We start from the raw sequence: 19,625 nt of genomic DNA, 5'->3' as shown, positions 1-19,625 counted from the left end.
ATTGTCACTTGTAGTAGACTGCATGTAAATGTGAAGAAAAATATAGATAAAAAAATAAAATGAAATGTGCAATAAAAAAATAATTGTTATACAGATTATTATAGGTACATGTATTACCCACTAAAGGTCATCAGGGAGCTAATCATAGGGTTATTAGAAAAGTGTATTTTTGCTATATTGCTGTATTTTTGTTATACTTACCACCTCCGGGCAGTGGTTTTGCACAGAGCAGCCCAGATTCTCTTCTTCTCGGGTCCCCCACAAGCGTTATCAGTTAGCTTAACCTTCACCCCAAAACATTAATCCTAACCTTAACTCAATCCCTTACACTAAGTTAATTGTATCAAATCCATACTTACCGTATATTGTAAAATTAGGTAATCGAATGCCAGTATTGACATTCAAAGTTTCTTGGTTTGGAATGTGTTCAATACATATATAACTATTATTTTACATGCCAAAAGTTTTGTAATGCACTTGTCATTCACTCAACTATACTGTGCTTTATAGCACTGTGCCATAAAAAGAAACAACTCTGGAAAAAGTGCCCAAAAAAGCAGGCAGAGGGCAAAGGAATAGTCACAAGTATTGCCTGTGGTCTCCTTGCAGCTGATTTTTTTCCCATAACTGACTTAAAAGGGTTGATTTACTAAAGTCAAATAGACTTTGCACCTTGCAAAATGCAGCTGCAGTCTGCAATTGCAGTTGCTCCAGAGTTTAGTAAATGAGGTAAGGCTTCACTTTGCAAAGAATACCCAATCATGTGCAAGGAAAATAAAAAAAACAGCCTTCACATGTTTGGCTGATAGAAGTCAGCAGGGGGGCGGCGCAAACAACCACCCCCGGGTGGCTAGAGGCGGGACTACCCATCCCCCCCAGCGCCCGCTGTCTGACAGTCGGTCTGGCACATACCCCATCTAGGTGGTAGGCAGCGGGCAGTGGCTCCAGTATCCTCTGCTCCAGCATGGCAGACCAGATCTAGGTGGTGGGTGGTGGGCAGCAAGTGGCGTACAGCTACTATGATGTCTTCATCTCCAGCATGGTGTCTTTTGCCATGCTTCTCCTCTTTCCTCCTCCTAGGCGCTAGGCATCCAATAGGATCACCTGACATTATGGTCAATCGGAAAATGAGTCTCACGACCCATTCGTGATTGGCGGGGAGGAGATTTAGTGTGAAAATAGTGAATATTCATTTGCTATTGTCGCACAACTGGGTGGGATTGGGGGGCAGTGCCCTATGCCCAGAGCCCATCCTTTTTTGAAGCCTATTAGAGCCTCTGGCTCTAATCACGTGCTTCAAACCCCCCCCCCCCCCCATTGGAATCCATAGTCTGGCCCCCTGTATGTAGATCTGGGGGCCGGACGCATGGATGGGGGGGGCGACGTCCGTGAGCCCCCAATGGATGGGTCGCCACTGATAGTAACATCACCAAATCTCACTCCAAATCTCTATCAGTGAGAGGCAGCAGTGCCCCAGATCTCACACTGTAGATATATAGCTGTAGAAACAGGAGTGTCTAGGCACAATTACAGGAAGTGCATTGCTATTTCACAGGAGGAATTCAATACAGAGGGTACATTTTTCAGAGTACTACTAGACTCAATTACATTTGTGGATGTTCCATATAATAGAGCGGTTCTTTACCTTTTTACATGCAGGTCCACTTTAATGATTTTGAAAAAGTAGTCAAGAAACAATCTTTACAGATTGTGAACCACTGCCCAGCCTCCATTGGACTGATGGTGAAGAACTCAACAACATTACTCACATAGGCTATTCTCTTTAAATACATTCATGAATATGTTGGGACTGTTTTAAGGGGTATTTTCTGTTCACTTACGTGCCAAAATGAATTTTCATTTTGCAAGGGAATTTACCCTTAGCTTAATATAGTAGGTGATTTCAGTTAAGCAATTGCATGCATGAAAAAAAAACAACTTTTTTTAATTTGCTTGCGTGTAATTGGATATTACCGTACTTGCAAAGGAATTTTTTTTACCAAAGTTCACTAAGGTAAGTGAAAATTCCATTGACAAGTGAAAATTCACATTGTAAAGTGAACATGTTGTGCTGCTTAGGTAAATCAACATCATTAAATAAAATGCATATCACTTCTGAAATATTTTTAAAGAGACCTTCTCCGACATCCTATGTGTCCTGAATCTTGGGGTGCTAATACACAAAGAGCAACTCTTCCTTTGGATGCCAAGAGCTGTCTTACTTCCTCCTGCCTCCTCTAAGTATCTACTTGCCAGCGAGGCCAAACACCATAAGAATACATAGTAATAATAGCTCATTACAGTAGTAGAGGAGAAAAATGAAGTGGGTATGCCATAAACAAAGCTATTAAAACACTATTAAACCCAAAAGCAAACATTTATTTTATTGCAGCTTACCAATTTTTAGATATGATGGTTGCATTTGTTTTCTTTTTTAGGCTTCTTGCACACTGGGCTTAAAAAAATTCCAGTTCCCTAGGCAGAGAGAAAACGTTGAAGTGGGAAAACGTTCATATAGAGGGTTTTTGCACATGCATTTGGGCACGTTTAGTATTTTTTTCTGCCAGAAAACACCTCTCAAAAAAGCAAACCAGAGGGGTTTTTTTCTGCCTCTAAATGCTGAGCTTAAAATATGCCTCTAATGTGCATGGACACATAGCATTCAGCTACCTCTACAGGCAAAACCCCTGTAGAAGCAGGGTTTATTAAGACCAGTGTGCAAGGACCCTAAGCCTTTCTTTCCTTTATTTTCACCTGGTGATCACGACAGTTGTTTTTTAACAGCTTTCTAACCACCTCACGCCGATATACGTCGACAGAAGGGCTCATACAGGCAAACTAACGTACCTGTATGTGGCTCTTTACCCGCGATTGCCTCATGGGGAGGAAGAATGGGGAGATACTAATGTAAACAAGCATCTCCCCATTCTGCCTAGTGACAGTGTCACTGATCTCTGCTCCCTGTGATCGGGAGCAATGATCAGTGATGTGCCACATGTAGTCACACCCCACAACAGTTAGAAACACTCCCCAGGACACACGTAACCCCTACACTTCCCCCTAGTGGTTAACCCCTTCACTGCCAGTGTCATTTACACAGGAATCAGTGCATTTGTATAGCACTGATTTCTGTATAAATGACAGTGGTCCCAAAAATGTGTCAAAAATGTCTGATGTGTCCGCCCTAATGTCGCAGTCACGCTAAAAAATCATGATTACTAATAAAAAAAAATATTACTAAAAATGTCATAAAACTATCCCCTATTTTGTAAACACTCTAACTTTTGTGCAAACCAATCAATCATCGCTTATTGCGATTTTTTTTGCACGACCGCGCAATTGTCAATTAAAGCGATGAAGTGCAGAATCACAATGCTATGGCCAGGAAGTGGGTAAATCCTTCCGGGACTGAAGTGGTTAACAGAACAAACTCTTCTGCAAACATAGCAGTTAGAGGTTTGAGACAAACCATTTACCATTGATAAGGGTGCTTACAATGGCTATTCTTTATATATTTATGTGAAACCTTTATCCCAAAAGTAAAGAAAACTGTTGCTGTAATGGCTTAAAAAGTGTGAGCTGGAATTTGGCTTCCATTTGTTAGTGTATCTAAATCTTCTAGTAATCTAACACTCCCCTCCCCCTAGGCAATGTTGCTGTCCAAAGGTGTCCTTGTGCTCCTTCCTCCAGAGTGTAGGCACTCTAATATAAAAGGTGTGTTACTGGCCAGATCACCATGTGAAAACAGAGGGACAACAGAAAACTAATTCAGCCATTACATCTGATGATTGGTAAGTTGCAACATATTACATTTTGGTTTTGGGTTTGATATCGCTTTAAGGGTCAAAACTAGCATGTTAGAGCAGCGATCCCCAACCTTTTTGGCACTGAGGACTGGCTGCGTGGAAGAAAATTGTACCAAGGACCCAGGGTAGGGGTCATGCAGGGGGGAAACGATTTTTCATGGGCAATGGCTGCTTGTGTTAGCGCTTCAATCATCACAGCACCATGCTTGATATGGTGTCAGGGTAATTGAAGCACATTATTTCTATTATTACATTGTAGTAATAAATGAAATTGTTACTCACCGTAATGAAGAATTAGTGGGAGCTCTGAGCGTGTCACTTGCCACTGTCATGTGGAATGTCACTTGCCACACTGCCTGCCACTAGATGTGAATTGTCACTTGCTACGCTGCCTGCCACAAGATGCGGATTGTCACTTGCCACGTCACCTGCCCCATTGCCTGTCACCAGATATCGAATGTCACTTGCTACGCCACCTGCCACGTTGCCTGACACGAGATGTGGATTGTCACTTGCCACATTGCCTGTCACCAGATGTGGAATGTCACTTGCCACGCCACCTGCTACATTGCTTGTCACCAGATGTGGAATGTCACTTGCCACACTGCCTGCCACCACTGTATTGGTGGCAGCACTGCTCCATTGAGCACAGAGGCAGGCCTCTGTTTAATGGTGGGTTCCGAATGAAGGCAGGAGAGTGGTGATGCGGGGTGGGCAGTGAGAGATGATGTCATCTCTCTGCTCCCCGCTGCACCTCTGACACTGAGGCTGACAGAACACCGACTGTGAGGGCGGAAGAGCGGTGATGTGGGGGGGCGGAGAGAGATGATGTCATCTCTGTCCACTGTCTCATGTCGCCCGCCTGGCTCTCTTATGCCGGCCGCCCAGCTCTTTCATGCCACCTGCCCGCCCGCCCAGGTGTCTCATGCCGGATGCCCACACCTGTGGTCTGGCTGCAGAAATGCCACGGCTGGGGGTTGATGACCCCTGTGTTAGAGCACCTTGGGGTTTAGGCACCCAAGGGGCCAATAAAAGCAAATAATACCAAGGCCATTTAAGAAGCATTACAGAATGCACTTTATTCACTAAATTCACTAAATTCCCTTTTTTTATTACCTGAAGTTCTTCTAACTACTTGCTGACTCACTCACAGTAATTATACTGCCAATGGGCAGCGTCTGCCTGTGGGTATCATGTGATTGCTATGGTTGGTCAATGCGATCTCATGATTACAATATAAACAAAACAGCCAAAAATGGCTTCCATTCATGATTGTTTTGCTTACTATTGTGATGCCGTGTTTTGCCCACGTGGTACCTGGGCTAATTACAGCACCTTGTACCATGTGATTAGCTGTAGCCAATCACAACACTAACATTTTTGGTATTATTTCATTTATATAGCAAAAAAAAAAACCCAGTGGTGATTAACCACTTCCCATCCGGCCAATGCATATATACGGCCGGGTGGGAGCCGTCTACTTCTGATAGGACGTTCAGGAACGTCCTTCAGAAGTAGCGGCGCAATCCCGATGTGCTTGAGTCACCCGGACACGGCACATCTCAGATCGGCAGGAGGGCTCTGTGATTGGCCCTCCTGATCACATGACGGCCGTGTCCAATCACGGCCGTCATGTGATGTAAACAAACAGCCGGTTGCTAGGCAATCGGCTCTCCTCTCCTCACACAGAAGTAATCGCTGAGGAGAGGAGAGCAGAACGCTGCAGCCGGCTGATGATCAGTGAGTATGAGCTGTTTTTTACAGCTTTTTACTCACTGATCATCAGTCTAGTGTAAACACACAACACGCAACACAGTGTAAACACAGTCACCACATATGTCCCCAAAACACACATGTCCCCAAAACATACATGTCCCCAAATAATAAAAACACATGTCCCTAATAATAAAAACATGTCCCCTACATATATCCCACTAAAATCACATGTCCCAATGTATATCTGCACACATATATACGTGATCACACATATGTACATGATCATTTGTGTACATATGTCCGTGATCACACAAACCAATTATTATACACTTAACGGAATTTTTTTTACCAAAGACATGTAGCAGAATACATTTTGGCTTAAATTTATGACAAAATTTGATTTTATTGGATTTCTTTTAAAATAGAAAAAAGAAAATATTGCTTTTTTTTTCCAAATTTCCGCTTTTTTTGCTCTTATATTGCAAAAAATAAAAAACGGAGTCGTGAATAAATAACACCAAAATAAAGCTCTATTTGTGCGAACAAAATAATAAAAATTTAATTTGGGTACAGTGGAGCATGACCGCGCAATTGTCACTGAAAGCGTTAGAGCGATGAAAGCTGAAAATTGGGCTGGGAAGGAAGGGGGCGAAAGTGCCCTGTATTGTAGTGGTTAAATACCATCAAAATAAAGCTCTATTTGTGTGAAAAAAATGATGAAAGTTTCATTTAGGGAACAGTGTTGCATGGCTGCCCAATTGCCATTGCTATATTTAGTGGTGCTTTACCACTATTTGGTGCTTTTAACCCCCGCTAGTGGCTGAAAAAGGGTTAAAACCTCCTGCAAAGCTGTTTGGCGGTGCTGCCCATTGATTTCAATGGACAGGGTGCTTTAGGAGAGGTGTACACACCACTCCTACAGAGCTGCAAAGATGTTGCTTGCAGGACTTTTTTTTACGGTCCTTCAAGTGCACCACTCCAGTGTGAAAGCACTCAGGCTTTCACACTGGAGTGATAGGAGAGGCTCTTTAAAGGCGCTATTTTTAGCGATGTAGCGCCTGTACAGTGCCTCAGTGTGATAGCAGTCTTAGGCCGCGTACACACGGGCGGACTGTTCGCCCAACTTTGTCCGCTGAACAGTGTTTGGGCGGACAGTCCGCTCGTGTGTGGGCTTTCAGCGGACAGTTTCAGCGGACAGTTTGACGAACAAGGTTTTTCGGAAATTCCGTAAAACTGTCCGCTGAAACCTTGTTTGAGCGAACAGTCCGCCCGTGTGTAGGCTTGTTCGTCAAACTAAGTTCCGCGCATGCTCAGAAAGGATTTACACGCCGAAAGTTATAATGCAGTGTATAGGACGTCGTATTTTTCGTCCCGTCGTACGTGCCGTTCACGTCATCGCGCACGGTTTCAGCAAACTGTTCGTTCGTCGTGTGTGGGCATGTCCGTCCATGCTAATTTTGAGCGGACTGTTTGCCGAAACTGTTGGACGGACAAAGTTGGGCGAACAGTCTGCGCGTGTGTACGCGGCCTTAGTGTAATTTCTGTCTGCTGCTTCATTCCTCTGCTATGCAATTGAATCACTTCTGACAAGGTTTCCTGAGGGATCTCCAGCTGACTGACAGCCTCAACTCTGTTCCTGTGTGTTGAGTAAAGAGGTGTGTTCCCTCCAATCAGCTTTTAGAGCTCCTCTCACTGAGCTCTGCGGGGTGTAACTTTAGCTCTCCGTCCCTTTTTTCTGACAGGTCAGACAAGCTTTATCATTTCTGGACTTTCTAGGGATGTAGACAAAAGAAGACTGCAGATAAGCAGGTCCAACTTATGTAGAAGGATTTGTTTCATCTTTGTGTATCACCGGAGGCCAATCACTTTACTGGGTATATATAAGGGTTTACAACCACTTTAAGGCTGACTTGCCCTTTGCATCTTTATACTACTTGAAGGTCAGTAAGACTTAAGTAGAGCTGAGCTCAGCCAGCAATTGTTCCGATCTCAAACCTAACCTCATAAGATCTGTCATGGCAACTTGCATATGCAAAGATAGGCTGGACCTTCCAGTATACAATAAGATCCTCATAGTTTCAGTTATAAACAAGGTTGCTACCTGATACCTTCACTACTTTCTCTTCCTGCAGAATATAATTTTCTGAAAAATGCCAGGAGGTCTTCAATGATATTTCTGCCTTTTCACACTGCTACAGCCATGGTATTCATTAGTCATCAATTCTAGACAAATTACAAAAGCTCTAACAGCATCATGATTTATCAGATTTGCATCAATAGAAAGGTAACGATGGAAGAAATGTGCCCCGATAGAGCTGTATACGGATGGATAATGATGTAAGATAGGGACAGTGACTACACATTAATTATCCTTTGATGGCAAGGTAGTGGCAGTGATTTGAGATGCAAGTCATGATGTGTCTTAGGTAAGGATCGATAGCAATTTCTTCCTTAAATGCAATTCACTTCTTCCCTTCCTTGCTGGGCAGAGCAGCACTGAGTGTAATTCAATAGTGTCAAGAGTGGTAAAGGCAAAAGTATCATAAAAAGAATATCTTGGATTCTGTTCTATAGTTTGTCTTATAGTAGGAGTAGTATAATCACTTTCTGTAATCGTATGTAAGAAATGGATTAAGTTAAGAGCAGATTTTATAAATGTCTCTATGTTTAATTTTCTCATCAGGTTCTGATATTGTTTTCACAACTTTATATATTCAATTGGAACTTTAATTTTCAGCACTTGAGATCTTACATATCATATCTTAAAAGCAATACATGTTTACTCACTTTGGGGTTGATTTACTAAAACTGGAAAGTGCAAAATCTGGTGCAGCTGTACATGGTAGCCAATCAGCTTCTAACATCAGCTTGTTCAATTAAGCTTTGACAAAAAACCTGGAAGCTGATTGGTTTTCTATGCAGAGCTGCACCAGATTTTGCACTCTCCAGATTTAGTAAATCAACCCCAGTGTTATTTCTAAAAAGACATATGGACAACCATCCTTACACAATAAAACAAAAATAGGTGTTTGTGTGCATCAGCATACAATATACAATCACTGACATTGTGAGCTAGCATTTTAGATTTTAATTAACAATTCCAAGATTTTCACAAGACAATGGTGGCAAGCTTTGCAGACAGAATTCACTTCTTCAGGACCAAAGTAATCAGCAATTCCTATATGATTGTAGTCAGTTGTTATTGTGCCATAAACATATATTAAACATATACATATTTATGTACAAAAAAAACACAAAAGTGTCTTCTCAAACTTGCAAAAAGTGCCATATTAAGCGGAAATATTCTCTTTCTCCCAATGATAGAAAAATCACCTTCTCCATAGTGTTTGCGGATACCCAAGGTCGCATATTTGGCTATAGACCCAGTGAATAATAAAATATCATGTTGGGTACCAAAACTAAATAAAAAATTAAAGGGTGTAAATATTCGATAATGTGTATGGTTGGGGAGATTTTTTTTTCTCTAAATGGTTATTTTTGATATATATATATATATATATATATACATATATATATATATATATATATATATATATATATATATATATATATATATATATATATATATATATATATATATATATAATGTCACCAGTGGGTCCTATCAAAGGTAGGGAAAGGATCCTTCACAGCCATCCTGCTTCCTCTCAGGATTGTTAACCACTCCCTCAATATTCAGTAGGTGGAACCAACATTTTTGCACCAATGTTTGCTGCATTCCAAGCTGCAAAATATGTATTGCACCTTCACATTATTGGCATCACTGGCAACCCACAAACCCCTGAGAGATGTAGCCAAAAATAAAAAAGGCACCCTAGGCCAAAGTCCTTAGTTCAACTACAGCAATAAACCTGCAAAGAAACGGGCAAATAAGCTGCAGAAACAGCACAAACAACCACAAAACCAAATAGGCAAAACAAAAGAATATTGAAAAGCTTAAACTTAAACAAGACAAACACATAATAAGAAAATGAAGAAAAAAACAACCAAACACAAGGTGGACAGTAAAGAATGACATTAAGAGATTTACATTTAGGGGGCTCACATTGTAATAAAACATTAATAAGGAGGGGCATATACATGGCATTGTTCAACAATATTCATAAAGGGATAGATTGAGAATGGCTACTACATTATGTAGAATACTGTTCTTTCATAAAAGTGACACAAAACTGATATGTTAATTTAAACCGGGGTTCACGGTTGATTTGAACTGGTAAATCCACTTTATTCCAACTTAAAGAGTTTTTTTTAATCAAAATCTCTTCCCCTGGGACCTGGGTAGATTCTTTCCAAAGCCGCAAAAAACACCCACTTCTCTTGATAATTATACAGCAAAATGCCTCAGTGTTTGGAGGTTTCCATTAACAACAGTCTGTATATGGTCATACATTTGTTTCCAAAATGGTCTCATTAGTTTACCAATATAAAAAGCTTTACATTTACAGTAGATAAATCACTCCAATAGATTGGCAGTGTTTCATACCACTGGGAAAAATCAATGTTTGCTGATTATTAATATATTTCCATAAGAATATAGACCACATTTAAAGGTGCTGTTGGGATAATGTCTTCATGGTTCACCTTTATTGTTTCAGTATAATGAAATGGAATCAGCACATTATGTATTGAAGTATGCCTTTTAGATTACTTATTACACTGATGTAATATAGTAGATACGGTTGGAAAAGGGCAGAGGACTATTTAGGTGAACATGTGTATCTGTGTGTGTGCACTTATGTATGCCAGTTTGAGTCTTCTTAGAATATAGAAAGCCCTGTACATATATAGTGCTAATTGAGGTGGACCTCAAGAATTTGAATCTGTCAACATTTCTAGCTAATACCACTATCTGGGGTTGCACATTTTTGCTGCTCTAACTGTAAAAAGCCCTCTACGCAATTATCAGATTAAACCTACTTTCATCTATCCTCAAATGTTGAGGTACATAAACATCTTTTTTTTATTTTATTGAGTGTCAGTTTTAATGATATGATGTATATGGTCTCACGCGCTGAAATTGTACATCTCTGTTTTTGAACATAGTTATTTTTGTACAATTTTTAACAAGATAGAAACATTATTAGAACTGATGTGATGCAGAGGCTATTATAACTGAATTACAGGATTGACCCAGAACTACGACATTTTATGACCAAACGTTTGTGGAGACCTGACCAACAAACCACTATAAGCTTGCTGGACATCCAATTCTAAAACAAGGAGCACTAATGTATGAGCCCACCGCCAGGGGGGGGGGGGGGGGGTTCGACACATGTGAGGTTGTGGTTATGAAGTGTTTTTTGTGTACTCTGGTTTGACATTTTATTAAACTTTAAAGACAATGCAGTGTGGTACTCTTAAAAAGAAGTTCACAAACTATTTTATTAAACTTTTGTGTCAGTGGCCAATCTGTATGATGGTGGTGGCCTCAACTTTATTTTTTTCCCGTGAACTTTCCAATAGCTTTTAAGTCTGTTGTGCAATTCAGACATATTACCACTGAATGAAAAATCAGGTTTCACAGCCAAAATTACTTAAAATGCTTTTTTTTTTAAGTTGGAATGAATCAGCTTGGTGTGCTGCTGCTGTATTTACATAATGCTAAATATAAAAGGTAAAATATGAATTACACATGTAAAATATGTGATGAGAGAATGTGACAGAATGTGACATCACTGGCGCTGTCCATGTAAATTGGATGGTTCCATAGCGCCACATACAGTGTAAAGGAATCTCCCAAGCATGCAGGTTAAAGGATTTGTGTTTTTCCCACGTTGCCCTAGAAGGCACATTAAAGGAAAACCCCCTCTCTGCTGTATGATATTTTTAACTTTTGCCTTTGTACGTGTCCTTTTTGACATTCTCTTCCATATCAGCCTTGAAAATGGCCAGAATTTTGTTTGAAGATCTCCCCTGTAGACTTCAAATAGAGTTTAGATTTTAGTTTGAAATGTTTGGGTTGCATAATTATGGATTGCATAATGGGTTCAGTGAACGCCCCATGAACTGAACCCAGACACATTTGATTATCTCTATGTAAAAAGCAAAACTTTCATCGGTAAAGCTCAAATATGGCTGTCAGCCATGGGCAGTGAGTATTGGATCAAATCTCGGGAACCCTGGCTTTACCTTAAACTTGGATCCAGGTATGTAAGACAGGGTTGCAAACACTTCAAATTTTTTTCTCTAATGACACTACAGTACCTTGCTTTTGTAATTATATACTTTACAGCAATTTTTTTTGGTCATTGTCCATTACTCATAGTTTTCCATGGAATTATACTCCCATTTGAACAAAATTCAAAGTAGAAATTACATAAACATTCAGCACTAGTAGAGGTCTAAATAAAGTAGGATTTTTTTATGCACCATTCCAAAATTTGTTTTTCCTAACAGGTCGATAAGAAGATGCTGTAGAGAAAAAGGAAAGTGTTTTTAATGAGGCCACTCTTGGTGCAGTTGGCCTTGTGCTTTTATGCAGTATGTGCAGAACGCCAAGCCTTTGTACCTGCACAGAATGAAGAGAGTGAAGCCTGAAAGGAACTGTGAAATTTAACACTTCTGTTTTTTTTTATTATCCACAAGACTGATGAGACTAGGCTCTGAGTCGGCAGGGGAGCCATGCATTGTAATGAACCACTTCCCACTCACATGTCTGAATTACTGTGCCCTGTCTGAGATGAATACAAATTGCTCCAAATTCTCGTTGGTCAGTGATTTTATATGAACTCATGGATATGAGATATTAATTATAATAATATCCCCCTCCCCCCTCAAATGCATTGACTTTCCATCATCTTTCTTAAATCGGAATCTTTATTAAGAAAACAGGAACAGAATAGTTTGCTGCAATCACATTTGTAAGTAGAGATGAGCAAATCAATTCTCCAGTTTTAAGTTTTGACCTGGATTTGACTGTTTCATGTCTGAGGAATACTTGCTTATATCAACCATTCACTGGATGCTAGATCTTTTGCTATAGTCTTCTTCCACCAGCTATGCGAAGCACGTGTTCTTGGGTATCAGGCTTTTCTTTACTATGCTTTTTCAATTGTTGGTGCCCTCATGTAAATTGCTGTCCTTTCCTAAATTAACTGGTAAACTCTTTCAGCTGGCATAAAGAGAGACTTATATTACCAGTATGACTGAATCTCATTGAGAATCATAGTAAGAATAGGACAAGGCAATTGCAAGGAATGTCTACAGTCAAGCTTAGTAATTGTTAAAGTAGAATTATAAGTGAAATTGAAAACGAAAAAAACAAACATATACAGTATAATATAGTCTGTCAGCAGTGATTTGGTTTTTCTGCATGTCCCTTGGGAAATAGTTGTATTTTCTGCTGATCCCACTAGTAGATCCATTATTTTTCCACTTTCTGTAACAGGGTAACAACGCTACACTTTGTAGTTAAATCATGCAGTAATCTTGCCACCCAGTGTGGCTTTTGAATGGTTTTTAACCCCTTCCCAGCAACTACCAGGGGTCCTTTAAGTGGACTTAATGTCAGGAGACGGAGCAGCCTTCCAGAGTGGTCACATGATCGTGAACCTATCCTGCTGACTCCTGATCAGAAGCCATGACCATGAGCTGTTGGAGACAGCTTGGTCAGATGATCAGTGTGCTAGGAATATGCAGTGAATGCACTCTTAGCACACAACCTCAGGCCACCATGTATGGAGGCCTGAGGAAAGCGTTAAAGCCCACTTTTTCATTCCACAGCATATATATATATATATATATATATATATATATATATATATATATATATATATATATGTGTGTGTTACATGGTCAGGAAGAAGTTAAGTAAGGTGTAAACCATATGAATAAAAGCTTATCTTTGTAAGCAACCAAACTGGGTTTTGTGCCCTAACCCAACCTCTGTTACTGAACTGTAACTGCACAGCTTGATCTGAATGCAAATGTGGAGTAAAATCTAAATAAACACACCTAATGTGTATATATATATATATATATATATATATATATATATATATATATATAGATATATATATATATATATATATATATATATATAGATATATATATATATAGATAGATAGATAGATATTTTATCATTACAGGTATTATTCCCATACAGTCACCTGAATAGAATATTATTTGCTATAGTGGTCCTTCAATTTGTTTATTCAATAGGAAGCATTAGGCCCCGTTTACACCTGAGCGATTTTCATTGTCAATATGAGCGTTCTGTAGCAAAGCACCTGTCATTCAAAAAAGTACAGGAGCTTCTTGTTGGCAGATTACAAGCATTTTTAGACCCATAGATGTCAATAGAAATGCGTGAAAACATATTACTTTGCGCATTTTACAAGTGTTTTGTCGCTCTTTTATTGCTCAAACAGCAGCTCTATACCCCTAATTAGACATGTGCAGAACTGAAAAATTGTCTTCTTTTCATTTCGTTTTAGTTCAATTTAATCTAGTTTCTTAATTTTCTGACGATTTCCAAATTTTCTGAAATATTGGAATTTGAATCAGTCGAAAAATGATCAACCAATTTGAATTCTGTGTGAAGAATAGCTGGTTGGTAAGCAGCGGGGAGGGAAATCGGCCGCCGCGTCCTTACCAACTGATGAGTCATCATCGGAAAGCTGATGAGTCAGTGGTTGTTAAGGACATGGCGGCTGGCTTTTCGGATCGCTGCTTAACAACCAGCTACTCTTTACACTTTAGCTATTTTTCAAACAAGAAGATGTTTTTTCACCGTTCTGAATTGTACACGTGTACACCTATTTCCACCCCCTCTCCCTGAAGCTCTAAAACGCTTGTAAAAAACTGCAAAAACACTTTATCAAAAGCTTGTAAAAAGCTCCAAAAACGCTTTTAAAAAGCTGCAAAAACACCTGAAAAATGGCAGTAAATCATTACATACAGGTGTGAATGGAGCCTAATGCCCTGTACACACAATAGGATTTTCGGACAACAAAACCGTGGATTTTTTTCCGAAGAATGTTGGTTCAAATTCCGAACGTCAAGAACGCGGTGGCTTACAACATGTACAACGAGCCAAGAAAAATGAACTTCAATAGCCAGTGTGGCTCTTCTGCTTGATTCACGTGGACTTTTGTGTGTCGTGCTTGTGTACACATGCTCGGAATTTCCAACAACAAGTTTTGTTGTTGGAAAATTTGAGAATCTGCTCTCAAACATTTGTTGGCGTAAATTCCGCCAACAAATGTTCTATGGAGCATATGCATGGTTGGACTTTCCGACAACAAGCTCACATCCAAAATTTGTTGTCGGAAAATCCTATCATGTGTACAGGGCATTAGACTTACAATGTATAATTCTTTACAGCAATACTTCATGTTGCATACTGAGGCATTGTAGATGCAGAAACTATTTTCTGACAGGCAGTAGGAAACGAGACCTAGCATCCTAACATATCACCATTCCTACCTGAAAAATAGTGACACAGAACACAATAATCATTTCCTGAAATATCTGTTAATGATATCTGTACACGGAAGAGCGCTATATATTTTTATGTTTTCCCTTAATGTGATTTATCTGAGAAGTAAGGTTCTACACAGAACTGAGACAGAGGGCCATCTAAGAGAAGCTAATCTGGTCCATGAAAATGTTTGATGATACTGAATTATCATATTGCTACATTGCAAAACACATTAGACATGCATACTTATTGATCTATGGATGAAATGTATTAATATAATGGGCTATTAGAGTTTTGCTACTATTTTTTTCCTACTGAAGAAAATATAACTCAGCAAATGTAAATTGAGAACCAACACTTGGTCACAGTGTTCCTAAGGATGAAAAAAATGTCATGCATTAAATCATTTAGTAAAAGTTTTTCACTATAATACCAACTCAATAACTACTTAGTAGGATTTAGAGTACTGCTATGAATTGTAATAGTTTACATATGTTTTTTTTTTTAAATGTAGATCCTTCACGAACAGAGAAGAAGGAAAGCAAATGTCCTACCCCTGGCTGCGATGGAACAGGTCATGTGACTGGATTATATCCTCACCACCGGAGTTTATCAGGTTGCCCGCATAAAGACAGGGTACCCCCAGAAAGTAAGTTGTAGAGGCAATTGGATTATGGACAAGATTTAGACCAGTAGCAGATCTACAGAGCAACAGGCTGTTATGAAGCTTAAGGGGCCTGGTGTACGGTTGCCAACTGTTCCATTATTATCATTGAAATTCCTATTATTTTTAAAGGTGTTGTTCTGGTCACTTTGTATTACTGACAGCACAAAATGTGCTGTTATCCTGAGCCCATAGATATATATTTATTTAATTATTGAAGCAAACTTCCAGGGAAATTGCTAAATAAGCAGTTAAAATACATGTATGTGCCAAATGGTTAGCTGCAAACCAGTCCTGTGGTTTTTACATACTCTTTGTAAAAGCACAAAGCCAGGTAGTTTCACCATTCCTGATTAATTTAAGTGCCACCTCTCTACCTTCAGTCAACTCCAGTCATAGTACAATAAATCATAATGACCTCTTGACAAGTAGGAGTTAGGAAGTTGTAAAACTGAACCAAAAGATAGTGGAATTACCTTCCTGGATATGCAGTATTGCAAGGATGCTTGAATCCCAAAGGTAGCTAAAGAAAACTGTAGCTAATATACATGCTTGTAGGCAGGTGCAATTAACCCCCCCCCCCACCTGTAGGTGGACTAGTGCCATTATTGCATGGGAATAGGAGTCTCATAAGGGACTTCTGAGGGAACCTTTTAAAAAAGAAACCCCACGTAATTTGGGCACTCTTCTGGTGAGTGAGTGTTAGGGAGAAGATCTCGCTTGTAAGGGACAGTGCTACTGCTTAGCACAAGGTCAAGTTTCAGATGAGGAGGGATAGCTCAGAGAAAACATCTTCTTCACTCTATACACTTCTGTAAGCGGTGCTCTTCGCACCATGTGGAGCCTTTGCAGAGTGCAGAAGCATCCTCTGCATATGCCAGGAAGGGCCACTGCCCCTAGTAATGGAAGCTGGTAACTTATCCTGTAAATACTGAGATTGTATATTCTATGGGTTGCTTATATCAGTGCTGAAGATCAGTTTTTCTGTTGCTGCCAACATACTGTGCATGATTTATATAAAAGGCATCAGTACCCTAAATACTGTGCACAAGTATTTCCTCTCAATATATGGTAACTAATCCAGGCCCTGCCTACACATTTTTGTTGTGTATTTAGCTGCATGTTTGGAGTTTCTATTGTCTAAGCATGGACAGTTATATACATAGATGTGGAGCAGCCAGTTATGCCGCGTACACACGAGCAGACTTTTCAACATCCAAAGTCCGAAGGACCGAGTCCGTCAGACTATCCGATCGTGTGTGGGCTGCAACGGACTTTTGATTCACCAAAGTCTGACGGACTTTAGAATATGGAACATGCTTCAAATTTTCCCGAAGGAACTCCGCCGGACCCGGTCCCCTTCGAAAACTCCGCTCATGTGTATGCTACTCCGACGGACTAAAACCGACGCTAGGGCAGCTATTGGCTACTAGCTATGAACTTCCTTATTCGAGTCGGGTCGTACGTCATCACGTTCGAATCCGTCGGAGTTTAGTGTGATCGTGTGTGGCCAAGTCCGTTCGGCCGAAAAGTCTGTCAGAACTCCGTCGGAATTCCAGCAGAACTCCGACGGAACTCCTTTGGAAGTCTGTCGGACATAAGTCCTCTCGTGTGTACGGGACTTTAGATGAATACATGGCTACTGTGTACTCTAAGCATTGCGTTTCCAGACTCTTCTAGGAGGGCTGACAGTAAAATTAATTGGCTATACAGACACTAAACATTTTTTTCTATAATGGACTGCAGATTTGTTTTTTTATATATACATTTATTTTGTAAGGTATTTACCATTATGAAAGAACAGCACAATTAAATGTTGTTAAATGGCATTTGCTGTGTTATAGCTGTCCCTCATTTCTGGGGACAGTTTTTGATATCTTTGTCCTTTGGTTTTATTCATAGGTTCTCATAGACTAGCTTACATTATGATTAAAGGCAAAACCTTTTCTTTTTTAGATTTGGATACAGTTGTGATGTGTTAAAATCAATGTCAGATTTTTACTGCTGTCTGTTTCCATGTTAGGGAGATTAAAGGAGATGTAAGGCCAAAGCTCTTTTGGCCCTACTTCTCCTAGGGATCACTGGAGTCCACTTCGTTCTGCACTCCTGTGACCCATGTTTAGCCAAAGCCTGATATTGGCTAACATCAGTCAGCTTGTCCAGGCTCTGAAGAAATCCCAACTTTAATATCGGGATCCACCCAGATGCATGATTTGCAGCTAGCACAGCTCTGAGAGAGCTGCTGAGAGCCAGCCATTTCCGCCCCCTGCATACCCCAGCACTGCAATGACCCCTGGAGGGGTAGAGCAGAGAGCAGGTGACTGAAAGTCACGGCTCTTTGCTCATTGAAGACTGTGAAGCCTCAGTGTAGACTGTAGAGACTCTCGGTGTAGGGACTGCAGGGACAATGCAGCATTGGATAGATGCTGCATCCACCTAGGTGAGAATGAAGTTGTGTTTTTTTTTATATTCTGCACTTCTCTTTTAACTCTCTCTAATCACCTTGATCATTAATGTCCCTGGGAGTAAAGGTGAGGGTAAATCCAAAATTTTAAGTTGACAGAAGAACAGGAATAGTTTGGAAATGTTTCAATGGGGACAGTTTGTTCCTATGACAACTGTATAAGGGCATCTTTCTCACATCATAAAAAAAAAACCTCTCACTTCCTGTTGAGCCCTATAGACAGAAAGTGAAGAAAAAATTAGACATCCTAATGAGACACAAATGGAAAAAAACGAACAGGTTTACTAACTAATCTACGTCTACTCTATCACTAATGAAAAAAATGGCTTTAGATATACTTTAAAGAGGAAGTAAACCCTGATGGGTTTACTTCCTCTTTGTTTCCCTACAAAGGTAAAGCATTATGGGCTACTATGCATCGCATAGTAGCCCATTATGTGTCACTTACCTGACACAGGAGCCAATGATGTCACCACTGTCCCCTCTTCCACGGAGCGTCCATCTTCCTTCTGGGTATCGTGGCTCCGGCGCTGTGTTTGGCCGGAGCCGCAATGTCGTCACTCCCGCGCATGCGCAAGGGAGCCGCCACTAACGGCATATCGCTGTTAGCAGCGACATGCTCAGTGCGCATGCACCGTAGACAGCGGTGCCTGTCTTTTTGCAAATATCTGTAAGGGTTTACAACCAATTTAACAGCGAGCAGTTAAAATGTTAATATTATTTGTAACCCAAAGTAGTATTAAACCCTCAGCATTTTTTAGTTTAACAAATGAGCACAATAAAATAAACATCCCCAGTAAACTTTTTGTTGAAATTCTTACCCTAGCAATTTCAGTTTACATTTTTCAATGCTGCTAGTTCCTGCTCTGTCAGTGCTTCTTCTTTAACATTGGACAGCGCAGTCTGGAGCTAGTCTGTTCTGTTTATTTGGAGAAGGGAAAAGAGGAGGAAAGAGTTCCAAACATGCCCCAAACCTCATAAAATAAACTAAAAAAACTTTTTTTTACCTTCCCTGACTGAGTCAAAATCCTACAACCTACACTGGATCAATTGATTTCTGCATCAGAGGTGTGGCCAAGTGTAGTCTAGGTGTGGCCAGGTGAGGTTAAAAAGCTACAGCTTGTGAATCAGAACTGACAATGCTAACAGCCATGGCCCCTGCTATATCTGTTCATCCCACAAGCAGGCACAGTCTACATGAGAGTAGCAACTTTGGTCTGAATTCAAGAGGCATGAAGAACTGTTACTACTCCATCACAGGAAGCTGCATTAGGTGGACCTATGGGACTTTGCAGGGGGGCTAATAGAAAACTGTAAGGGCAGAAGCACATATTATGAAGTGATACAGTGTTTTTGTTTGGGGGGGGGGGTATTGTGATGATAATGGGGTCTGACAAGCCTCAAACTGTGTAGGAATAGGAAAGTTATAATAAACAGTGTCACCCTTATTTCTCCAAAAGAGTCAGAATTAAAGCTCAGATTTGTGCTGGCAACTATAAAAGGTAACATCTTTGATAAAAAAAAATATAA

At 40.1% G+C, this 19,625-nt stretch overlaps 1 protein-coding gene across 23 annotated transcripts in view; it reads left to right on the top strand.

Annotated features, from left to right (window-relative positions):
* MYT1L (myelin transcription factor 1 like) overlaps positions 1-19,625 on the top strand; it is a 629,697-nt gene that overhangs the window by 516,731 nt on the left and 93,341 nt on the right. For all 23 annotated transcript variants that reach the window (XM_077488717.1, XM_077488713.1, XM_077488709.1 and 20 more), the window contains one exon: positions 15,482-15,616. In XM_077488717.1, coding sequence (XP_077344843.1) covers positions 15,482-15,616 — 135 coding nt within the window. The remainder of the gene's footprint in view (positions 1-15,481; positions 15,617-19,625) is intronic.

This window comes from Lithobates pipiens, unplaced genomic scaffold, assembly GCF_037356315.1.
Source record: "Lithobates pipiens isolate NorthernLeopardFrog02 unplaced genomic scaffold, aLitPip1_a1.2 Scaffold_18, whole genome shotgun sequence".
NCBI classification, from domain to species: domain Eukaryota; kingdom Metazoa; phylum Chordata; class Amphibia; order Anura; family Ranidae; genus Lithobates; species Lithobates pipiens.
This window is presented reverse-complemented; position numbering and strand designations above follow the sequence as displayed.